This window comes from Crocodylus siamensis, chromosome 15 (genome assembly GCF_052110815.1).
Source record: "Crocodylus siamensis isolate JL-2025a chromosome 15, ASM5211081v1, whole genome shotgun sequence".
In the NCBI taxonomy this organism is placed as follows: domain Eukaryota; kingdom Metazoa; phylum Chordata; order Crocodylia; family Crocodylidae; genus Crocodylus; species Crocodylus siamensis.
Genome location: NC_143409.1, coordinates 30046213 through 30066137, shown reverse-complemented (window position 1 = coordinate 30066137; position 19925 = coordinate 30046213). Strand labels below are relative to the sequence as shown.

At 48.2% G+C, this 19925-nt stretch overlaps 1 protein-coding gene across 1 annotated transcript in view; it reads right to left on the bottom strand.

Annotated features, from left to right (window-relative positions):
- Positions 1-18092, bottom strand: part of ETFA (electron transfer flavoprotein subunit alpha) — a 66395-nt gene extending 48303 nt beyond the window's left edge. Inside the window, exons 1-2 of the mRNA XM_090028971.1 lie at positions 17965-18092; positions 430-579 (exon numbers count right to left, since the gene is read on the bottom strand). Of these exons, the coding sequence (XP_089885097.1) occupies positions 430-579; positions 17965-18003 (189 nt within the window). The 5' untranslated portion in view covers positions 18004-18092. The remainder of the gene's footprint in view (positions 1-429; positions 580-17964) is intronic.
- Positions 18093-19925: the final 1833 nt, after the last annotated feature.

The following is a 19925-nucleotide window of genomic DNA, read 5'->3' as shown; positions in this document are numbered from 1 at the left end:
CTGTTCCACAGCAGCTACTTTGGTTTAAGTAATTAATTGGGCTCTCTTATCCTGAATATACACATTCATACTGCTTAAAAAAAAATTATCTTCTGTACAGTATCCTTTTTCAAATAACTTGAGTGCTCAACATGCAAATACATGGAGTTAAAAAAAAGGCAACAATTTTTCCCATCACTTTTGAGCTGGAAATACAAAAGAAACTCTAGAATAAGGGGGCACAAGTGGAAGTATTTCATTCAAAACTTGTCCTGCAAATGTTTTTTTCTGAAACGTGATAATCAGCGATCCTGGTTTTCTCAGTTAAAAAAACCCCCTAAATTCATGGGTTGTAGCTCATTTCATCCCATGCTGTGAAATAACAGGTTGTGATAGATAAAGCTTAACTGTATTCACCAATTCATTTAAACAACAATCAAGTTTCCTTACCTTGTCACAGTTCGTACCAGCTACTAAACAAGATACTTCACCTCCCAGACGTTTTGCTGCAGTGACAGCATTCAGCGTAATAGGTGTGAGCAACTCATTTGTGTGCTCAGCTATTACCAGCGTACTCTGAAACCGTCGAAGCACTGATGCCTTAACAGAGAGAAACAGAGCGAGCCAATACTTAGCGCCAAAGAAACAAACATTTTAAAGGGTTTTACAAAGATCACGTAATATTATATTTACTCAAATACAAGATATGGTCCACCCCGCCCAATCAGCATGGGGAAAAAAAGCCCCTCATCTTATTTATGTATAAAACAAAATCTCAGTAATAACACTGCTTATCATTAAACCGCTGCCAAAAGGGCCATGTGCTCAATAATGGAAACCAACTATGAAGCTGACTACATATAAGCCACACTAAGTATAATAAACACAAAGCTCATATTAGGCAAATATACTGATGGGAACCTACCAGGGTAGGTTTGATTTCAATCACAATTTAAATCACTGGTCACGAAGCCTCAATTTAATCATAGTTTTCAACAAAAAGTGCATTCTTCTTGTTTGATATCCACTATTCATTTGACTTCTTGAAACTTTGCACTTTTAGAGAGGTAAGGGCTTGACTTTGTGTACACAAATTTCCAGAGACAAGAGTGCTGATGGGTGGATAATCAGGTCTGTTATCTCATAGATTCATAGACTGTCAGGTGCTGGAAGGAACCTCACAGGTCCAACCCCCCTGCCCTAGGCAGGAAGACAACTGGGGTCAAGTGACCCCAGCAAGGTGACTGTCCAGTCTCCTCTTGAAAACCTTAAGGGTAAGTGACTGTACCACCTCTGGACGGAGTTTATTCCCCAGTCTGGACACCCTGACTGTGAAGGAGTTTTTCCTAGTACTAAGCCTGAAGTGGCCTTCCGAGAGTTTATCTCCATTGGCCCTAGTCTTCCCCAGGGGTGCCATAGTGAATAGTTTCATAGTTTCTAGGGTCGGAAGGGACCTGAGCAGATCATCTAGGCCGACCCCCTGCTATGGCAGGAAAGAATACTGGGGTCAAACGACCCCAGCAAGATGTTCATCTAACCTCCTCTTAAAACCCCCCAGGGTAGGAGCCTGCACCACTTCTCTTGGAAGCTGGTTCCAGACCCTAGCCGCCCTGACTGTGAAGTCGCGCCTCCTGATATCTAGCCTAAACCTGCCCTCTGCCAGCTTGTGACTGTTATTCCTGGTCACTCCTGGCAGTGCACAGGGGAACAGGGACTCCCCCAATGCCTGCTGATCCCCCCTGACTAGTTTATAACAGGCCACAAGATCCCCCCACAGCCGTCTCTTGTGGAGGCTGAACAGGTTCAGGTCCCGTAGCCTGTCCTCATAGGGCCTGTCCTGCTGTTCTCTGATCATGCGAGTGACCCTCCTCTGGACCCGCTCCACGTTGTCCACATCCCTCTTGAAGTGTGGCGCCCAGAACTGGACGCAGTACTCCAGCTGCGGCCTGACCAGTGCTGCATACAGGGGGAGGATCACCTCCTTGGACCTGCTTGAGATGCATCTGTGGATGCATGACAAGGTGCGGTTGGCCTTCCTGACTGCCTCCCCACACTGCCGGCCCATGTTTATCCTGGAGTCAATGACGACTCCAAGATCCTTTTCCGCCTCCGTGCTGACAAGAGGGGAGTTCCCCAACCTGTAGGTATGGTGCCGGTTGTTCCTCCCCGGGTGCATCACTTTGCACTTCTCTGTGTTGAATCCCATCCTATTCACATCCCCCCACCCTTGTAACCTGCCTAGGTCTGATTGTAGCCTGATGCTTCCTTCTAGTGTGCCCACATCCTCCCACATCTTAGTGTCATCAGCAAATTTGAACAGGGTGCTTTTTACCCTCTCGTCCAAATCGCTGATGATGTTGAACAGTGCGGGCCCAAGGACCGAGCCCTGTGGAACCCCACTGCCCACGTCCCTCCAGCTTGAGAAGGACCCATCCACTACCACCCTCTGGGTGCAGCCCTCCAGCCAGTTGGCAACCCAATTGACTGTGTGGGTGTCTACACCACAGCCCCCCAGTTTCTTAATGAGAACGGGGTGAGGGACAGTGTCAAAAGCCTTCCGGAAGTCCAGGAAGACTATATCCACTGCTACCCCTGCCTCTAATGATCTAGTAATCTGATCGTAGAAGGCAACCAGGTTGGTCTGACTCAGGACCTGCCACTGATGAACCTGTGTTGGTTGCCCCTAAGCATGCAGTCCCCTGCTGGCCCCTCCTGGATGTGTGCCAGCATAATTTTCTCAAACAGCTTGCCTAGGATCGAAGTAAGACCAACTGGCCTATAGTTTCCTGGGTCCTCCTTCCTCCTTTTTTTGAAGATGGGGACCACGTTGGCCCTCTTCCAGTCCTCTGGCACCACAAGTGCTCATAAAGTCATGCCAGGGGTCCTGCAATGACCTCGGCCAGTTCCTTTAGAACTCTAGATGGAGATCATCTGGGCCGGCTGACTTGAATATGTCCAACCCCTCCAGAAGCTCCCTAACTAGTTCCTCACTAACCCTTGGCCCAGGTGTGCCTCCCCTGGGGCCCGACGGGGGCCCAGCAGGGAGGTGGCTGTTCTGGTCCCTACTTAGGAAGACAGAGGCAAAGAAATCGTTAAACATGTTAGCTCTCTCGTCTGGTGTGACGACCAAATTTTCCAACGCGTCCTGCAAGGGCCCCATGTTACCCGGCACCTTCTTTTTTCCCCCTACGTATTTAAAAAAGGACTTCTTATAGTCCTTAATCTGAGAAGCTAGTCCCAGTTCCATCTCTGCCTCGGCCTTCCTAACTGTCCCCCTACATTCCTGAGCGACTGCAGAATAGTCCTCCCTGGTGATGACCCCTTCTTTCCGTTGGGTATGTGCCTCCTTTTTAGCAAGGAGACATTCCCGGATGCTTTTGGTGAGCCACGGATGCTTGTGTGCTCTCCTGCTCCCTTTGATCCTCATTGGGATTACCTTCTTTGGGCTTGGAGGATCGCCTCCTTAAGGAGCAACCACTCTCCTTGGACATCTGGCTCCCCTCCCCTCTGGGACCTCAGCGCATCCCCAAGTACCCTCCTTAGCTCATTGAAGTTTGCCCTCCTGAAATCTAGGGCGGCTGCGTTATTGCAGGCCTTTGCCACCTTGCGCTGGATGGTAAATTCCAGCAGGCAATGATCGCTGTTGCCCAGGTGGTCGAGCACCCGCAGCCCCCTCACCAGGTCGTCACCTGTGGCCAGCACTAGGTCCAACAAGGCATCCCCCCTGGTGGGTCTGTGCACCTCCTGGGTTAGATGGAGGTCCTGCACTCTGGCCAAGAACCTACGTGATCGTTCAGACCTCGCTGACTGCTCCTCCCAGCAGATGTCCGGGAAGTTCAGGTCCCCCATGACTACCACCATCTTTAGCCTTCACTACCTCTGTGAGCTGACCTAAGTATTCCTCTTTGCATCTCATCTCCATATGCTCCTGTTAACAAGGATATTATCTCTAGCAATACAAATCCACAGTTTGAGAACTGAAACCAAGCATCACAGAGGGCGTCTATATGTGCATTTATGCTGGCTTCAAGTTACTGCGAGGTAAGCAGGAATAGGCTGGCGTCTACACATGCAGGCATTAAAAAGCATTAACACTGTATGCGGATCAACTTGGAACTAAAGTTAGTCCCCAAGTTAGTCCACACACACAGTGTTACTGTGCAGTAATTAAATCGGGTATAAATTTGATACCTGCCTGATGTGGGTATCATATTTATACCCAGGTTGGCATAAGTCTCCATATTTACTGTGTAGTACAGGCATGCATGGGTAGACACATACCTATTGGATACAGTGCAGTAAATGCACATGTGCAGATGTACCCAGAAATGCTGAGTGGGATCTTCTAGATCAGGGATGAGCAAAATATGGCCCATGGGCCACATCCAACCCACCAAGCACTTTCATCTGGCCCACAGCACCCACCAACTAATTGTAACCCACACAGCCCCTCCGTCCACAAAGTTGTAAGCAAGGCACCCACCCACACCCCCAACATACTGTATTATGCCTCACTTCCACCCTCGTGAGTAGAAGAGCTTGCCCAAGCCAGCAGCAGCCTTTAGGCAGGGCTGCTGCTGCCACTGCTGCAGGACCTCCTCAGCATCCTTCTCACTCCAGGCAGCAAGTAGGAAAGCGGTGGGGGTGGGGGAGCTACAGCTGGGTGGGATCGCGAGGCTCGCAGCATTGCAAAGCCCGCACCCTGGGGGGCAGCAGCAGCAGCACATAGTTCAAGTGGGCAGGGTGCAGGTGTGAAGGAGGGGGAGAGGAAGGGTGTGGGGACCCCTCCCACACACACATTCTCCCCCACATGGTTCGCAGCCCCTGCAGACAGCAGTAGCTACAGCAGGCAGGGGTGCTCATATTGCCATCTGGTGGCACATGGCTTCAGCTAGCACTACTTACTACACATTGTGGTGAGGAGTGGAGACCAGGCAAGCTGCCTTTATCACCAGGGCTCCCTGCCACGCACATGCAACTCACATACTTGTACATCCCAACTCCCTGCTGCACAAGTCCCAGGATTCCACTGGAACCAGAGGCGAGCCCAGGCCTCTGCTTCCCCATGGAGTCCTGGACCTGAGCGGCAGAAGCAGCAAAGGCAGCCAGCTCCAGTGCATGGAGCTTCCTTCGGGTGGTATGCAAGTGCAAGCACTAGCACCCCGAATGCCCCTGCCTGCTGCAGCTGCCACACACCCTCAAAAGCTACCAAACTTCATTAAGCAGCCCTCCAGCTGGAATAACTGCTAACCCCTGTTCTAGACTGAGCACCGAGTCCCACTGGGTAGAATATTTTTTTAATCTTTACTGATCTATAGAGAAGCCTCTGGGAACCCCATAAGATTGGGCCAATAATATAGTGCATGGCCTGTTGTGACCTATTTATATATTTTTTTAGAAAAAAGATTATATGATTATATTGTCTCAAATAGTACATAATTAAAAGTTATAATCCCTATTCCATGATGATATCTTTGAGCTTTAACATATCTTAAATTAAAACGCTCTTTATATACGTTTTTTTAAAGAAAAAAAAGCATCTTAAGAAAATAAAAAATACAATGAAATAAAAAAAATCTGAGTTCTATCCACCTCGGAACCTATCATAAGATTAGGATAATACAGACCATCTAGATAAAATATACTGTAGTACCCACTGCATGCAGTCCCTCTCAGCGCTAATTATTTTTCAAGTCATGGTGAGCCACTATACTGAATATATTTTGACTTCTTCATTCCCACAGTTGAGCTGTGCTTTCCTTTCCCATTTTCAATTATTCTTGTTTCTTCATTGACCTTAAACTTGTGGCAAATGTTACCAAGATGGACAGGAGCCGCCAATGTAAGGAAACAGTCAGTAAGGCTAACTGGACCTTGACATCCATCTACAGATGCATCACAAGCAGATCCAGGGAGGTGATCCTCCCCTTCTATGAGGCACTGGTCAGGCCGCAGTTGGAGTACTGCGTCCAGTTCCAGGCACAGCACTTCAAGAGGGATGCGACTAACCTTGAGAGGGTCCAGAGGAGGGCCACTCGCATGGTCAGGAGGCAGCAAGCCGGACCCTACAAGGATAGACTGAAGGGTCTGAATCTATTTAGCCTCCACAAGAGAAGGCTGAGAGGCGATCTAGTGGCTGTCTATAAACTCACCAGGGGGAACCAGCAGAAAATAGGCGAGTCTCTGTTCCCCAGGGCACCACCTGGAATAACAAGGAATAACAGCCACAAATTGATTGACAGCAGGTTCAAGCTAGATATCAGGAGGCATTACTTTATGGTTAGAGCTGCCAGGCTCTGGAATGGGCTCCCAAGGGAGATGGTGCTCTCCCCTACCTTGGGGGTCTTCAAGAGGATGTTGGATAAATATCTGACTCAGGTATTATGATCCCAGCACTTGTTCCTGCCCAGGGCAAGAGGTCAGACTTGATGATCTATTCAGGTCTGTTCTGACCCTAGTAACTATGAAACTATGAATCCCACTGTTGGGCCCTCTCTCAGCCTGTCACATAAGATAAGTGCGGCCTCATCCCACATGGATGTTTTGTAGGTGACATCTGGAATACAAACACATACTGAGCAGTGCTAGGCTGTGGGGTCACTGGCTTGAAATGATGTTGACTCTGCTGGGGCCCAGTCCAATTAACTAATTAATAAATCACGAGCCTTTGGGCTTTAGATTAATATCATGCATAGCTATATAAGTAGATACAAAGAAGAATAGCAGGGACAGAGGACAAGCCCTCCCCACCCTGGCCACTAAGACCAGTGAGAGGGAGAAAAATTCAAAATAAATCTCTGATCATTAAATTCTATACCTGAAGAATTAATTAGAATATATATAGCTCTGTTTTAAGTCATCTTAAAATCAGGGTCAGCTTAAATTCAAGTAGATGTGGTACTTTATGGAAAGTTTTTCCTCTGTAAGGAAGCTATGTTAGTCAGTAACAGTAAAAAGACCAACTGAACAACTTTGATATTTCTAACAAATATCAGTTCGAAGGTACAAGACACTGTGCAAGCACAAATCTTATTAACTTCAGCATCTTTACTTACATAGCAGTTTTGAGCTAATGTTTTCACAGGAAGGTGTTCAGCTGGACTAGTCATGACATTTTGATAGGTCAGATTTATAGGTAAATTGATGAACCTATTTAAAAATCTTTAATTGTTTGTTGAGCACATGGAAATAATTTAAGAGTTTGGATAGTTACAGGATAAAATCCACAAGAGACACAATGAAGAACACATATGGGACTCAAAAGAGAAATTACTATGCAGCAAGCAGGTTTGCACTTTCCTAAAATAGTAAATATGTTTTCAGACAAAGCAATGGCAAAAACCATAAACTGAATTACTTTTTTTCAATACTGCTTCTTACTTTGCCTTTATTTTAACTGTCACAACTTAAGACAATTTAATAAGTGTTTTGAGTAGGTTTGATGTGTAAAGAAAACAACAGAAAAATCTACTGAATTGTCAGTTTTGAATCTTAGAAAAATACTCAACTTTACCATTAAAAACGTAATCCTTTTTCACCAAATAATAGCCCATGCCTATGCAGTGTCTGACACTAAGGGGCAAGGGGTGGGGTGGCAGCAAAGGACAAGGATGTCTCCTGACCTCCCCCACCCAGCCACTATTTTCCCTGCTGTAGCTCCCTCCCTGATAGAGACAAATTCAACACAAACCTCTGATAAGCGCCCTGAATAAGGCTGCATTTATGATGCCCAGTTAGTTTATTAGGACTGAGATGAATAAGTTTTCACCATCCTGGCTAGAGTTATCGACTCACAGAGGTAGTGCCCAGAGCAGGCCTCACTCATGCAGAGATTTGCCTACATGCTTAACTTCATATGCAGAAAGCAGTACTAGGACTTCACTGGAACAATTAACAGGTTTTTTTAAACTAAATAAGTGAATACATTTTTGTAGGCTCCAGACTGTAATCTGTGATCTTGATTAGAACAACATCGATCCTAGTAAAACAATTTTGCATTTCATCTTACATTGTTCAAGCAATTCATTATGATTTAAGGTTCTGAGACTATTTCAGGTGAACTGTCTGTAACAAGCTATTTATTGCCAATATATATCAGACACCGTATTTTTGATCATGTTTCATACACCATTTTCCATAAAAGTTATGAGATTTCAGTCACTACTTGATGAATAAATCTATACTTTTGTGGCAAAAATACCACCTTTCATATGATTTATAGCCCTGTTGTGGGGTAAAATGCACCATGTTCTTGAAAGATCCTAAAGTTTTTAGATTTCCAGAGGAAGTCACAGATTCTTTAACAATATATTCTGCAACAGCCTGGCTTGCCTTTAAGAACTGTGCATTTTAAAGAAACTTAATTCTGGCTATATAGTTAATGATTTTTTTTTTTTTTTCAAAATAAGATACTGTGCCACCAAAGGAGCCCCACATCATTCTATCAACTAATTCTGGAACAAAATGAGAAAAAAAAAAGAGGATGTTTTCCACAAAGGTACCTGAGCAGTCAGATTATGTAGCATAAACTTGGCTTCATTTCCAAGCTGATAATGCCAGCTTGTTTGGTAACATACCAGTACTGGTAAATTATTGAGTCTGAAGCTGAGATAAGTGAATACAGTATTAAAGCCAAATAAACAAATAAATAAATAAATAAGTCAACCCTTGAATTTAATTCTTAAAGATCCTAGAAGTTGCAATGGTGTAGGTTGTAGCCGCATTTGTCTAAGGACATAGGCAGACAAGACTGCAATGACGTTCTCAAGTAAGTCCGGAATGATTAACATGTACACACAAACCAGTCTTTAAAACCAGGAAAACCAAAGCAATAAAAAAAGGATCTTTTAATTTGGTTTGATTTAGAAGTTCTATACAAGAGGTTTTAGCCAAGCATTAGCCCCGGGGCAGATGAAGTGCAGCCTCCACGCTAGATTGAACCTGCAGCAGACTCCAAATCCCAGCAGCCCCTGCCCACACTGCTGGCAGGGTGAGCAGCTGGGCGGGTTGCTGCTCCAGGGATGGAATCTTGTGGTGGTGAGTGCAGTCAGGAGATGGGGCAGAGCTGTGATTCACTGCCTACCACATCCTTTGACTTCACTACCTCCATGAGCTGACCTAAGAATTCCTGGTCGAGCTCTTCCCCTGGGTTGGGAGGTCTGGGAATGTCTCCTAGCTAAAAGGGAGGTGCATACCCAATGGCAGGGAGGAGCCATCACCGGGGATGACTATACCGCAGTTGCTCGGGGATGTAGGGGGGCAGTCAGCGAGGCCAAGGCAGAGATGGAACTGGGACTAGCTTCCCAGACTATGGACAACAAGACGTCCTTCTTTAAATATGTAGGGGGTAAAAAGAAGGTACCGGGAAACGTGGGGCCCCTGCAGAACACACTAGGAAATCTGGTCTTCACACCAGACAACAAAGCCAACATATTTAACAATTTCTTTGCCCCCATTTTCCTGAGCAGGGACCAGAACAGTCACCCCCCCGCTGGGCCCTCCTCAGGCCTCAAGGGAGGCACACCTAGGCCAAGGGTTAGTGAGGAACTAGTTAGGGAACTTCTGGAGGGACTGGATGTATTCAAGTCAGCTGGTCCAGACGATCTCCACCCTAAAGTACTAAGGGAATTGGCTGAGGTCATTGCAGGACCCCGGCACGGATTTACAAGCGCTCGTGGTGCTCTGGTGTGGTGCCAGTGGACTGGAAGAGGGCCAATGTGGTTCCCATCTTCAAAAAGGGGAACAAGGAGGACCCAGGAAACTATAGGCCAGTTAGTCTTACCTCGATCCTGAGCAAGCTTTTTGAGAAAATTATTCTGGCACATATCCACAAGGGGCCAGCACAGAAGGTCATGCTTAGGGGCAACCAACATGGGTTCATTAGTGGCAGGTCCTGTCAGACCAACCTGGTGGCCTTCTATGATCATATCACCAAATCATTAGATGCAGGGGTAGCAGTGGACATAATCTTCCTGGACTTTTGGAAGGCCTTCGACACTATCTCTCACCCTGTTCTCATTGAGAAAGTGGGGGACTGTGGTGTCAACACCCATAGTCAATTGGGTCGCCAACTGCCTGGAGGGCCGCACCCAGAGGGTGGTAGTGGATGAGTCATTTTCGACCTGAAAGGACATGGGCAGTGGGGTTCCTCAGGGCTCGGTCCTCGGGCCCACACTGTTCAACATCTTCATCAGTGACTTGGACAAGGGGGTAAAAAGCACCCTGTTCAAATTTGCTGATGACACTAAGATGTGGGAGGATGTGGGCACACTAGAAGGCAGGAATAAGCTGCAATTGGACCTAGATAGGTTACAAGGGTAGGCAGATGAGAATAGGATGGGATTCAACACAGACAAGTGCAAAGTGATGCACCTGGGGAGGAAGAACCAGCACCATACCTACAGGCTGGGGAACTCCCTTCTTATCAGTACAGAGGCGGAAAAGGATCTTGGGGTCATCACTGACTCCAAAATGAACACGGGCCGGCAGTGTGGGGATGCAGTCAGGAAGGCCAACCATACCTTATCATGCATCCACAGATGCATCTCAAGCAGGTCCAAAGAGGTGATCCTCCTCCTCTATGCAGCACTGGTTAGGCCGCAGCTGGACTACTGCGTCCAGTTCTGGGTGCTGCACTTCAAGAGGGATGTGGACAACATGGAGAGGATCCAGAGGAGGGCCACTCGCATGATCAGGTGGCAGCAGAGCAGGCCCTATGAGGAGAGGCTACGGGACCTGAACCTGTTCAGCCTCCACAAGAGAAGGCTGAGGGGGGATCTTGTGGCCTGTTATAAACTAGTCAGGGGGGATCAGCAGGCATGTTCCCCCATGCACTGCCAGGAGTGACCAGGAATAACAGTCACAAGCTGGCAGAGGGTAGATTTAGGCTAGATATCAGGAGGCGCAACTTCACGGTCAGGGCAGCTAGGATCTGGAACCAACTTCCAAGAGAAGTGGTGCAGGCTCCTACCCTGGGGGTGTTTAAGAGGAGGTTAGATGAACACCTTGCTGCGGTCATTTGACCCCAGTACTCTTTCCTGCCATGGCAGGGGGTCGGCCTAGATGATCTCCTCAGGTCCCTTCCGACCCTAGAAACTATGAGACTGCATTAAACACAACACCTTATTTTCCAAAGGATTTGGAATTAAGTTCTCTCCCCATCTATCTTTGTACAGGTCAGTATGACCATATATGACAACAACTGCTCGTTATCTGCACATCTAGTACCAGGTACCTCATCCTGGCACATGACTACTGTCTTTTTGACCCCATACAACTTCTTTTGTTGCACCTGTTAACACAGCTATATTGTTACTTCCTTATTTGCACATGTTCTCTTTACAATACCACATCTTACCCCTACTCCAAAGATTCTCCCCAGGTATCAAGCAGTCATATAATAATACGCACTCATGTAGGATTACAGCTCAAATAACAAAACAACCATGCTAACATATGCATGAAAAGAAGCTGCAGCAGGCCAAAAGATGGCAGTGATACAAGGGAATCTTAGATATGAATTCCCCCCTCCCTTTCCTTTCCCCACCAGAAGCAAGAATGATCTACTAGAATCTCCGCGCAGAAAGATAATATGAGGGCTTTCACCCTCAAGCCCTTGGAAAGAACCCCAGAAGTTTGGGGAACTAAAACATTAAGTGACTACATGAGCCCCTATGTCTCTGAAATAAATGGTGATGTTCCCAAGCAATAATTCTTGCAAATCAGGATTCAGAACTTTGTTAAAAGGTATTGACTAGACTATTAACAATGATGCATCATGCTGTTGCACACTGAGATGAAGAGAACCTTTTAACAGGAAGTTCTGAGAAAGCCTTAGGGAAGCTAGAATGGTGGATATGAAAAAAATAGTGGGGGAGGTTATATTTGTCTGAAAGTCTTCATACAAGGGAAGGGACATTATTTGTTAAAGATAAATGACCACAAAAATCAATATTTAAACAAAAAGAAAGGGCAAAATACAGACTACTGAAACATCAAAGTTAAGTTATTAACCAAAAGGAAAGGATCCCACAAAACAAAGGCATGCATAATCAGAATTCTGAATGGGAAAAGAGCAAGTTTACAAGAAACTTAGCAAAGATGTATCATATCTTTTTTTTAAAAAGATATTCTGAATAAATACATTTTGCTACAAAATTAAAAACATGATGAGAGGTTTGTTCAGAGAATCAATGGCAACAGAAAGATGCAATGTAAGAGAAACTTACTGATAGAAATAAAAATTATCTTCCTCATCCCTACCCAAACAATGAGAAGTGCTGTTATTTTATGTCAATATATATGTTTGAGATAAAGTATACAGAAAGCAATGTTTTAGAAAGTTAATTTAATTTAGCGCATTAATTTAAAACAACAGCAACTAACAATAGCCCAATATGCCTCATCTAAAACAACTGTTCTCAGACTTCTTTTACCGGGACCCATTTGTAAAGATTTGATTTAGATTTCAAGATTCGGCCGCCAAATCAGGCTAAATCTCCTCCAAATCGAATCAGCACCAGAAGCTTCGCACAGCTCTACTATATGTTGACTTGTGAGCCTTTTGGCTTGGAACTAATAGCATGTATAGTTTGTATTACATATAAGTAAGTTACAAACATGATGCTTAAAAGTATGCTTATGGAGTACCTGTGCTAAATCTTGCAGCAGTTTAAAAAAAGGTAAATTGTATCCATTCTGGATGAATGAAGTCTAGAGGTACCTGTAGTAATTTGCCTACATGGTAAATTATGTTTATGTTTATTTCAAGGTCAGTGTTTTCAAATTTGCTCCTCACTTCCATGTGCTCAGGGAGAACAAGGTCTGACAGGAAGGAAGGGGGGGAAGGGAAAGCAGCTATCTGAGCCCCACATTTATTTTCTTTGCTGTAGCACTGGGTTTGAAGCAAGCCTCCAAAGCTTAGTTTTTATACCTGGAGAATTATAACAAATGTATAAATGTTCCATATATAGAATCTAATTCTTAGAGGGTCCTCTTATAGTCAAGAAAATATGGTAGTTACTTTGCAATGAATGCATTATTCACAACAAATGTAGTGTTTGCCAGGGAACACAGATTAAAGAAGGGCACAAGTGTGGCACAAGTGCCACAGGCAGCTTCTGCATGCGGTATGCAGAAGATCAGGGAGGAGACAGAAGCAGAAAGCAGAGCAGCAGATCAGGCAGGTAGCATAAACAGAGCAGCAGACTGGGCAACAGGGCTAGGGACAGGAGTTACACATAAACCAGCTTAAGTGATCTGAAACCAGGTTAAACCTGCAACAGAACATAACTTCAGTGCATATAAGCCAGTTTCAAATGGCCAAAACAGTTTGAGACAAACCTGGTTGAACATAGTACCAGACTTAACTGACTGAGCTCAAACCAGTTTATGAAACTTCTGTCCCAGACCCCTTCCTGGTTTAACTTAAACCAGTCCCCCAGCAGCCAGGCATACTCTCTGGGCTGGGCAGGGCTGTGTTCTCTGCTCCAGGAGAGCAAGGCTGGCCCCACCCCTCTGCTCCCAAGCCAGAACAGCGGTGGGGGCACAGCCAGACACCAGCCCCCATAAGGCTAAGGAGGCAGGGAAGAGGCATATTCCCCACTCCTTGCCCTGTCCCACCAGCATGGACCCCTGTGGGGTCTAACAGACAGGGGTGCAGCAACCCCTGCCCAGCATTTCTCCACTGGCTGCTCCATCCAGCACTAGAGGTGTGACCAGCCCCAGCAGTAGCCTCAAGTGAACTGGCCAGGGAGGGATTTAATTCTGCCTTCCCTGCCCCACAAGCACAGACCCAAGCTTGGGTCCACCTGGTGCTCCCCCTTCACTACTGCAGTGGCCGGGGTAGGGGCACAGCCAGATGCCAGCTGGCATGGCCTTCTGAGGCAGAGGGGCAGGAAGGGGGTTTATTCTCCCCTCTGCCCCCAGGGGACCACAGCCAGGGTCTGCCAGCCGCAAACACTGCCATTGATCACTCCCCGAGTGGGGCAAGCAGTGGAATAAGCCCCTTCTCTACCCACTCTGCCAGGCACTGGGGGGGTGGGAATTAACTCCCCGCCCAGCCCCCTCACCTAAGAGAGCCGTGCCGACTGGCCTCTGACTGCGCCCCAGTCGCTGGACCAGCAAGGGGACAGGGACCATGATGGGGACAGCAGCCCATCATGGTTTCCTGGAGACTGCAAGTCTCTTCCTGGAAATGGGGCTGTGCTGCAGGGCGGTCAGAGCTGCCACAGACTGCGCGGGGTGAGAGGCAGCAGTGCTAGGAAGGGCTTGGGGGGCTATGGCCACCCCTCCAAGCTCCAGTGCTGCTCTCCCCACACAGTCTATGGCAACTTTGCCAGCCCCACTGCACCCTGCCCCCACCTGCAGTGTATCCCCCACCGCCAGGAAAAGGCTTGAGCTCCCAGGAAACCATGAGAGGGCACGCTGACCCATCAGAGTTGCTCGCTACTCCAGGGGCAGGGGCGGAGGCATGGCCTCCTTAGGTGAGAGGGTAGGGAGGGAGGTTATTTCCTGCCTCTGTCCAGCATCTCATGGAGGGGGCAGGAAGGGGGCTTATCCCACCATTCGCCCTTTGCAGGCAGCAATCAGCAGAGACAGTCAGGGCTGGCAGATACTGACTGTAGTCCTCCAGGGGCAGAGGGAGAAATAAACCTTCTCCCTGCCTCCGCTGCCTCAGGGGCCATGCCAGCTGGCGTCTGGCCATGCCCCAGCCCCACCTGCTGCAATGGCAAAGGGGGAGCGCCAGGCAGACACCAGCTTAGGTCTACGCCAATGGGACAGGGAAGGGAGAATTAAATCTCCTCCCTGGCCAGTTCACTTGAGGCTACTGCCAGGACCTGGCCATGCCCTCCCTGCCCGGCAGCACAACTTTCCTGCAGCTGAGGGCTGCTCTAGAGCCCCCTGGCTTCTGGCCTGAGCCACTGCAGGCAAGTGCCTGCATTTCCTGAATGACAATTCATTCGCAAATTGGTTCAACCTAGGCAGGTTAGACCAGAGGTTCCCAAGCCCTGGGCTGCAGCCCAGTACCGGGTTGCAAAGGGTTGGCTGCCAGACTGGAAGACATACTGTGGACTGGCAGCCAACCCCTTTTATACCGAGTACAAAAAGGGGTTGGCTTCTGGTCCGCAGTATGCTGGTCACTTCCAGTCTGCAGTATGCCAGTCCGCAATCTAAAAAGTTGAGAACCACTGGGTTAGACTAACCTGCAAAGATTTAATCAATTCAGGCTCCAGCTTTTTGAATGTCTGTCCTTAGCCCAGAAGAGGACCGGAGTGGCACTTTGGAGAGCGCAGGGCTTAGTTGAGGCACTCCTGCCGAAAGGGCTGGCCTGCACTGGACTATGCCTTCCTGCTACTAGCAAACTAATGGACATTCCTTGACAGGCAGCAAGCTGAAAATCCACTTTCCTTGATATCAATTGGTGCTCTTACAGCACGGGCACACAATCAGATTAATATGAGATGTGAGATAAAGTATGGGGCTCTACAACATGTCAGCTGCTTCAAGGTCACCATCCATGTACATACACACTCTTACACCAGAAAGTGAAAGCAAACCTGCAGTAGTTCAGCCCTCAATGAGAGAGCTACAGCTTCATTTACAGAAACACTATATACTACACTTATATTTAATGCCTATGCCAGTTATAATACAGCATATTTCTTAGTTAAAATTCTCTGCCCCTTTTCTGTATTAATACAAAATAAATATTTTGGGGTTACTGGGTCCTCCTCCTATTTGTCAGTTTAAAAGTTCACAGGGAAGAGAGTCTGGGTCACAATTTTGTTCGTTTAACTTGTCTTATGAATTCAAGGAGGTGTGAATGCTGAAAAAAAGTATTTAACCTTGTAACTCCACTTTGTGGAACTTAAAATTGTTAAATGTTATTAATTTCTGACCAAACTGATTCACCTGTCCATAATCAATGCTTCCCACTTTTACAGCAATTTCTAGCCAAGAGTTTCTAAAGTTTTTCTTTTTTAAACAAAACAAACTTTAATTAAACTTATGACATTATGACCAGCTTGCAGAGGGATCAGTGGAGTTTAAGGGCATATGAACATTATATTCCTGGCCTCCCTAGCAAAGACGCTACCTCAGTGACAGTATGGCTCACCACCTACTCCCACTGGATGCACCAAAACCTGGAATTTGGCAGCGCAGTTGCTCCAGTGATGTCCCTGCGGCTGCTCTCAAGCATGCCAGAAACCAACTTCTTGCAAGCTGCTATGCTAAGAAGAAGAGTTTTAACATGCATGACCAAGTGGATGGGGCATACTCAGGAACTTTCCTCTCAGGGCACACCAGGCATGCCGCATAGATAATATATATCCTTAGCCTCCTGCCACCGTCTTTCTCCAAAGCACAGACTGGATGAGCATGAAGACACCATTCCCCATGCATTCCAAGTAATCTCAACCCTTCATCTGGCTGTAGTTTAGTAACATACAAGCCTGAACACAGAACACACTGCAATATGTAATAAATAATTTGCTATGGCTCAGAATAAACATATGTTCTTTACCTTGGCAAAGTCCTAATGTAAGGACCCGCTAGCCATCTACACTGTCATGACAACATTTCATAAAGCCTAAGCCTGAACAGACAGACAGGCACAGATGCAGTCACACATCCTCCTATAAATTCTTAGTATGACCAAGCACAGAATGTTTTTCAGCTGCAGCCAACTCCTTTCCATGAATGATGCAGTCCTGGATTACAACATACTCCACTTACTAGGGGTGGACTGATACAGATTTTTTGGGCTGATACCGATAGCCGATTATTAACCAGCCACATCAGCTGATACTGATCTGACTGCTGATATGCAGCCCGGCATCTTGGAGAGTAGCATCTGACTGCTAAGTCTGTTGTGGGAAAGAGGGGAGGGGAGGGACGGGGCACAGGACGGAGCTGCAGTTCATCCAGGGGCATGGCAGGAGGGCAGAGGAGGGGCAGCTCCCACCTCTGCATGCACTCCTGGGGGAGGCACAGGGACCATGTGCCCCCCAGATCTGTACATGGGGCAAAGGCAGGATGCCCGCTCAGGGCCGCAGCTGTGGCAGCCTCTTCCCAGCAGGGGGTCTAGGCCTGGGCTGCGCTCAGGAAAGGGTGGGGCAGGAAGCAGCAGCACTGGGAACAGTGGCTATGGGGGGGAGAAGAGCTACAGATACCCCAAAATTCACTGTAGCCACCCTGTAAAACCCCTCCCAGTGCCACTACCCACCCCTGCCTGCCCCGAGCACAGCCTGGGCCCAGCCCCCCTGCTGGGAAGAGAGTGACACAGCCCACAGCATGCAGCCTACCCCTGCCCCATCCACAGATCCAGAGGCACATGCCCCCAGTGCCTCCCCATCCCCCTAGACAAGGTGCTGCTCTGTCCCGCACCCTGCCCCCACTGCACACCTGCCCCAGCCCCACTCCCTCCCTTACCATGGGGGCCTCAATCTGCCCCCTCCAGCCCCTCCCCCACCACTGGCCTGACGCTGGTCTCCAAGCTGCTGGGCTGCGGCATTTATTAGCAACGTTATCGGCCACATCAGCCAAAATGTCAATTTTCCTTTTATCGACACCGATACTGATGTATCAGTGCACCTCTACCACTCACACACCTGTGTTACTCCCAGGATGTTCCCGGGGACTTTTATTTTAACGAGAAAAGTACCAGAGAAGTCAAAGCAAGTTCCTCCCAACTGTGCACCTGACCAGCCGGTGGACAACGCACCCACATACGGCACCGCGCACAGGCCCACTCCCTGCCAGGACCGAGCTGTGGGACCGCAGCGGCTCTCCCCAGGGCCTGAGGCAAGTTCCAGCCTCCTCCCCGCGCCTCTGCTGGGGGGAGAGGGTGCGCATGCGCCACAGCGCGACCTTTGGCCGGTGCAGGGCGCGGGGTCCGGGTACAGCCGAGTACAGGCAGCCCCCGCCCCAGCACAGCGCAGCGCAGCACCGGCGCCGACGCCCCCTCCCCACGGCCGCACTCACCGCCCGCCGCAGGGTGTGCGCCCCGGCACCCCGCAGCATGGTGGGTGCCTGTCGCCGGACGCGGCCCAAGCCCGTGAAGCGAAGAGGAAGTCTCGCGAGAGGGGCGAGGAGTGGGGAACAGGATCGGGGGAGCAGCCTGCCTCCTCATTGGCCAGCCTGCGCAGCCAATTGGCAGATGCGGGGGCGGGGCGGTCTCGGTGCTAGTAGCTGTCCCGCGTGGGTCGCCGTGCTGGGCCCGGCCCGTCCTGCGGGGGGGCCCTGCCGGTGTCGGGGAGGGCGCAGCGCCCGTGCAGCCGCAGCCGCATAGACCAGCAAATGTCGCAGCTCCGTGTGACCCCAATTTTGTTCGTGCTCGAAGGCACAAGTTGAAAGCGGGGGGGAGCGGGGGTTATTGCCCAGGATACATCCCCCCTGATGGAAGCGATGCCCTGGGCCTGTTCCGTTCTCTGGTGCGGCACAAGGCGCCTGGCATGAAGCGCGCGCTCCAGCTTTTCTTGAGCTGCCGGGCTGCCTACCGTGGCCCCCAAGCCTAATGCAGGCGCTTCACAACGAGCCGGAGCGTTTGTATTAGGCAGAGACAAGATGACAGAACAGACTGCTAATAATGACCATGCGTGCACTTCGTGTCCAAAATATGCCTCAGGAGTTGCTTAGGGAAAGGAGGAAGTTGTTCATTGTGTTCACACTGGAGAAGAAAGCACACATTTTTTGGACTGGGCCAAGAAGGAAAGGACAAGAATTGACTAGTCCAGCAATAGAACAAGAAATACACTGAGACATGACCCAGCTCTGTGCCCAGCCCCAGAAATGTATGCCCTCCTCCTGGCTAGGCTTGGCCTGGTCATAATTTTAAGAAGTGTGGAGGATGTGCTGAAAGAGGTAAAGCTATTTTGCTGAGATTCCTTCTATTTTTCTGTTTGTTTCTGCCAAAAAAATGAAGTGTTTTAAAAAAATAAGCAATATCTCAGGAAATTAGGTTTAAATGCATTGCACGCAAAAGCCCAAATCTCTTCATCTTGAGCAAAGCTAAAGTAAATGGACTTTCTGGAGGAGACCAGAAGAAGGAAATCTACATTTCATAGCCAGTGAAGTCTTTACTGAAATCCACAGGCAGCAACAGCCTCTGCAGCCATTGTGGCCTCCACCACACAGGGTGTGAGCAGTATCAGTTACAGCAGTAGCCCTGCCCATGCTGAACAACCACAGGCATGGGACTGCCACACCTGACCCCCTTACCCTGAACTTTGTTTAGTCATTTACACCAAAGGGAAAGCACAGTGGAAATGGAAACCTCTGCAAATCTGTGACCATGTCTTGTATGGGTATAACGTGTAACACAAGTAGTTGGAGGGAGAAGAATCAAAATCTTTTTGCTTTGGAACACAGTGTACATGTCTATGTGAGATGCTGATTGCACAGTAGCCAAAAAATACTGCGCAGTAGCACATCACAGCACAGACAGTGCTAACGCCCAATATTACCAGGCTACTGCACGCTAGCATCACCTTAAGACATTCGCTGGCATTACTGTGCGGTAACATCTCATGTAGATGCACCCAGTGAGTTAGCAAAAGCTCTCGGTCATTTTCACAACTTGTCTCATGTTCCCTTTAATATATAATAAATGTTCTTGTCCTCAGGTGTAGTGCAGTGCAGTACTGGTGCAAGTAATGTGTACTTTCCTCTAGGAATAATAGTCTAAGAGTATGTGCACCAGGTGTGCTCAGCTGACTCTTGTCAAGTTGGCATTTCTGTGGGTCATCTTCCATGCTAGCTGAAAAATGGAGAATTATGGGGCAAAAGCCTTATTAAAATCCATGGTGAAAGGAGCAGATTAGATGTCTCCAGTTCCTGGTACAGAGCAAAGCAGAATTAAATCACAGAAAGCAGGCAGATAGTTGGTGACGGTGGTGACTGTGAGGAATGTCTCTTCCTCCTTATGGCCATGCAATGGGCAGGCT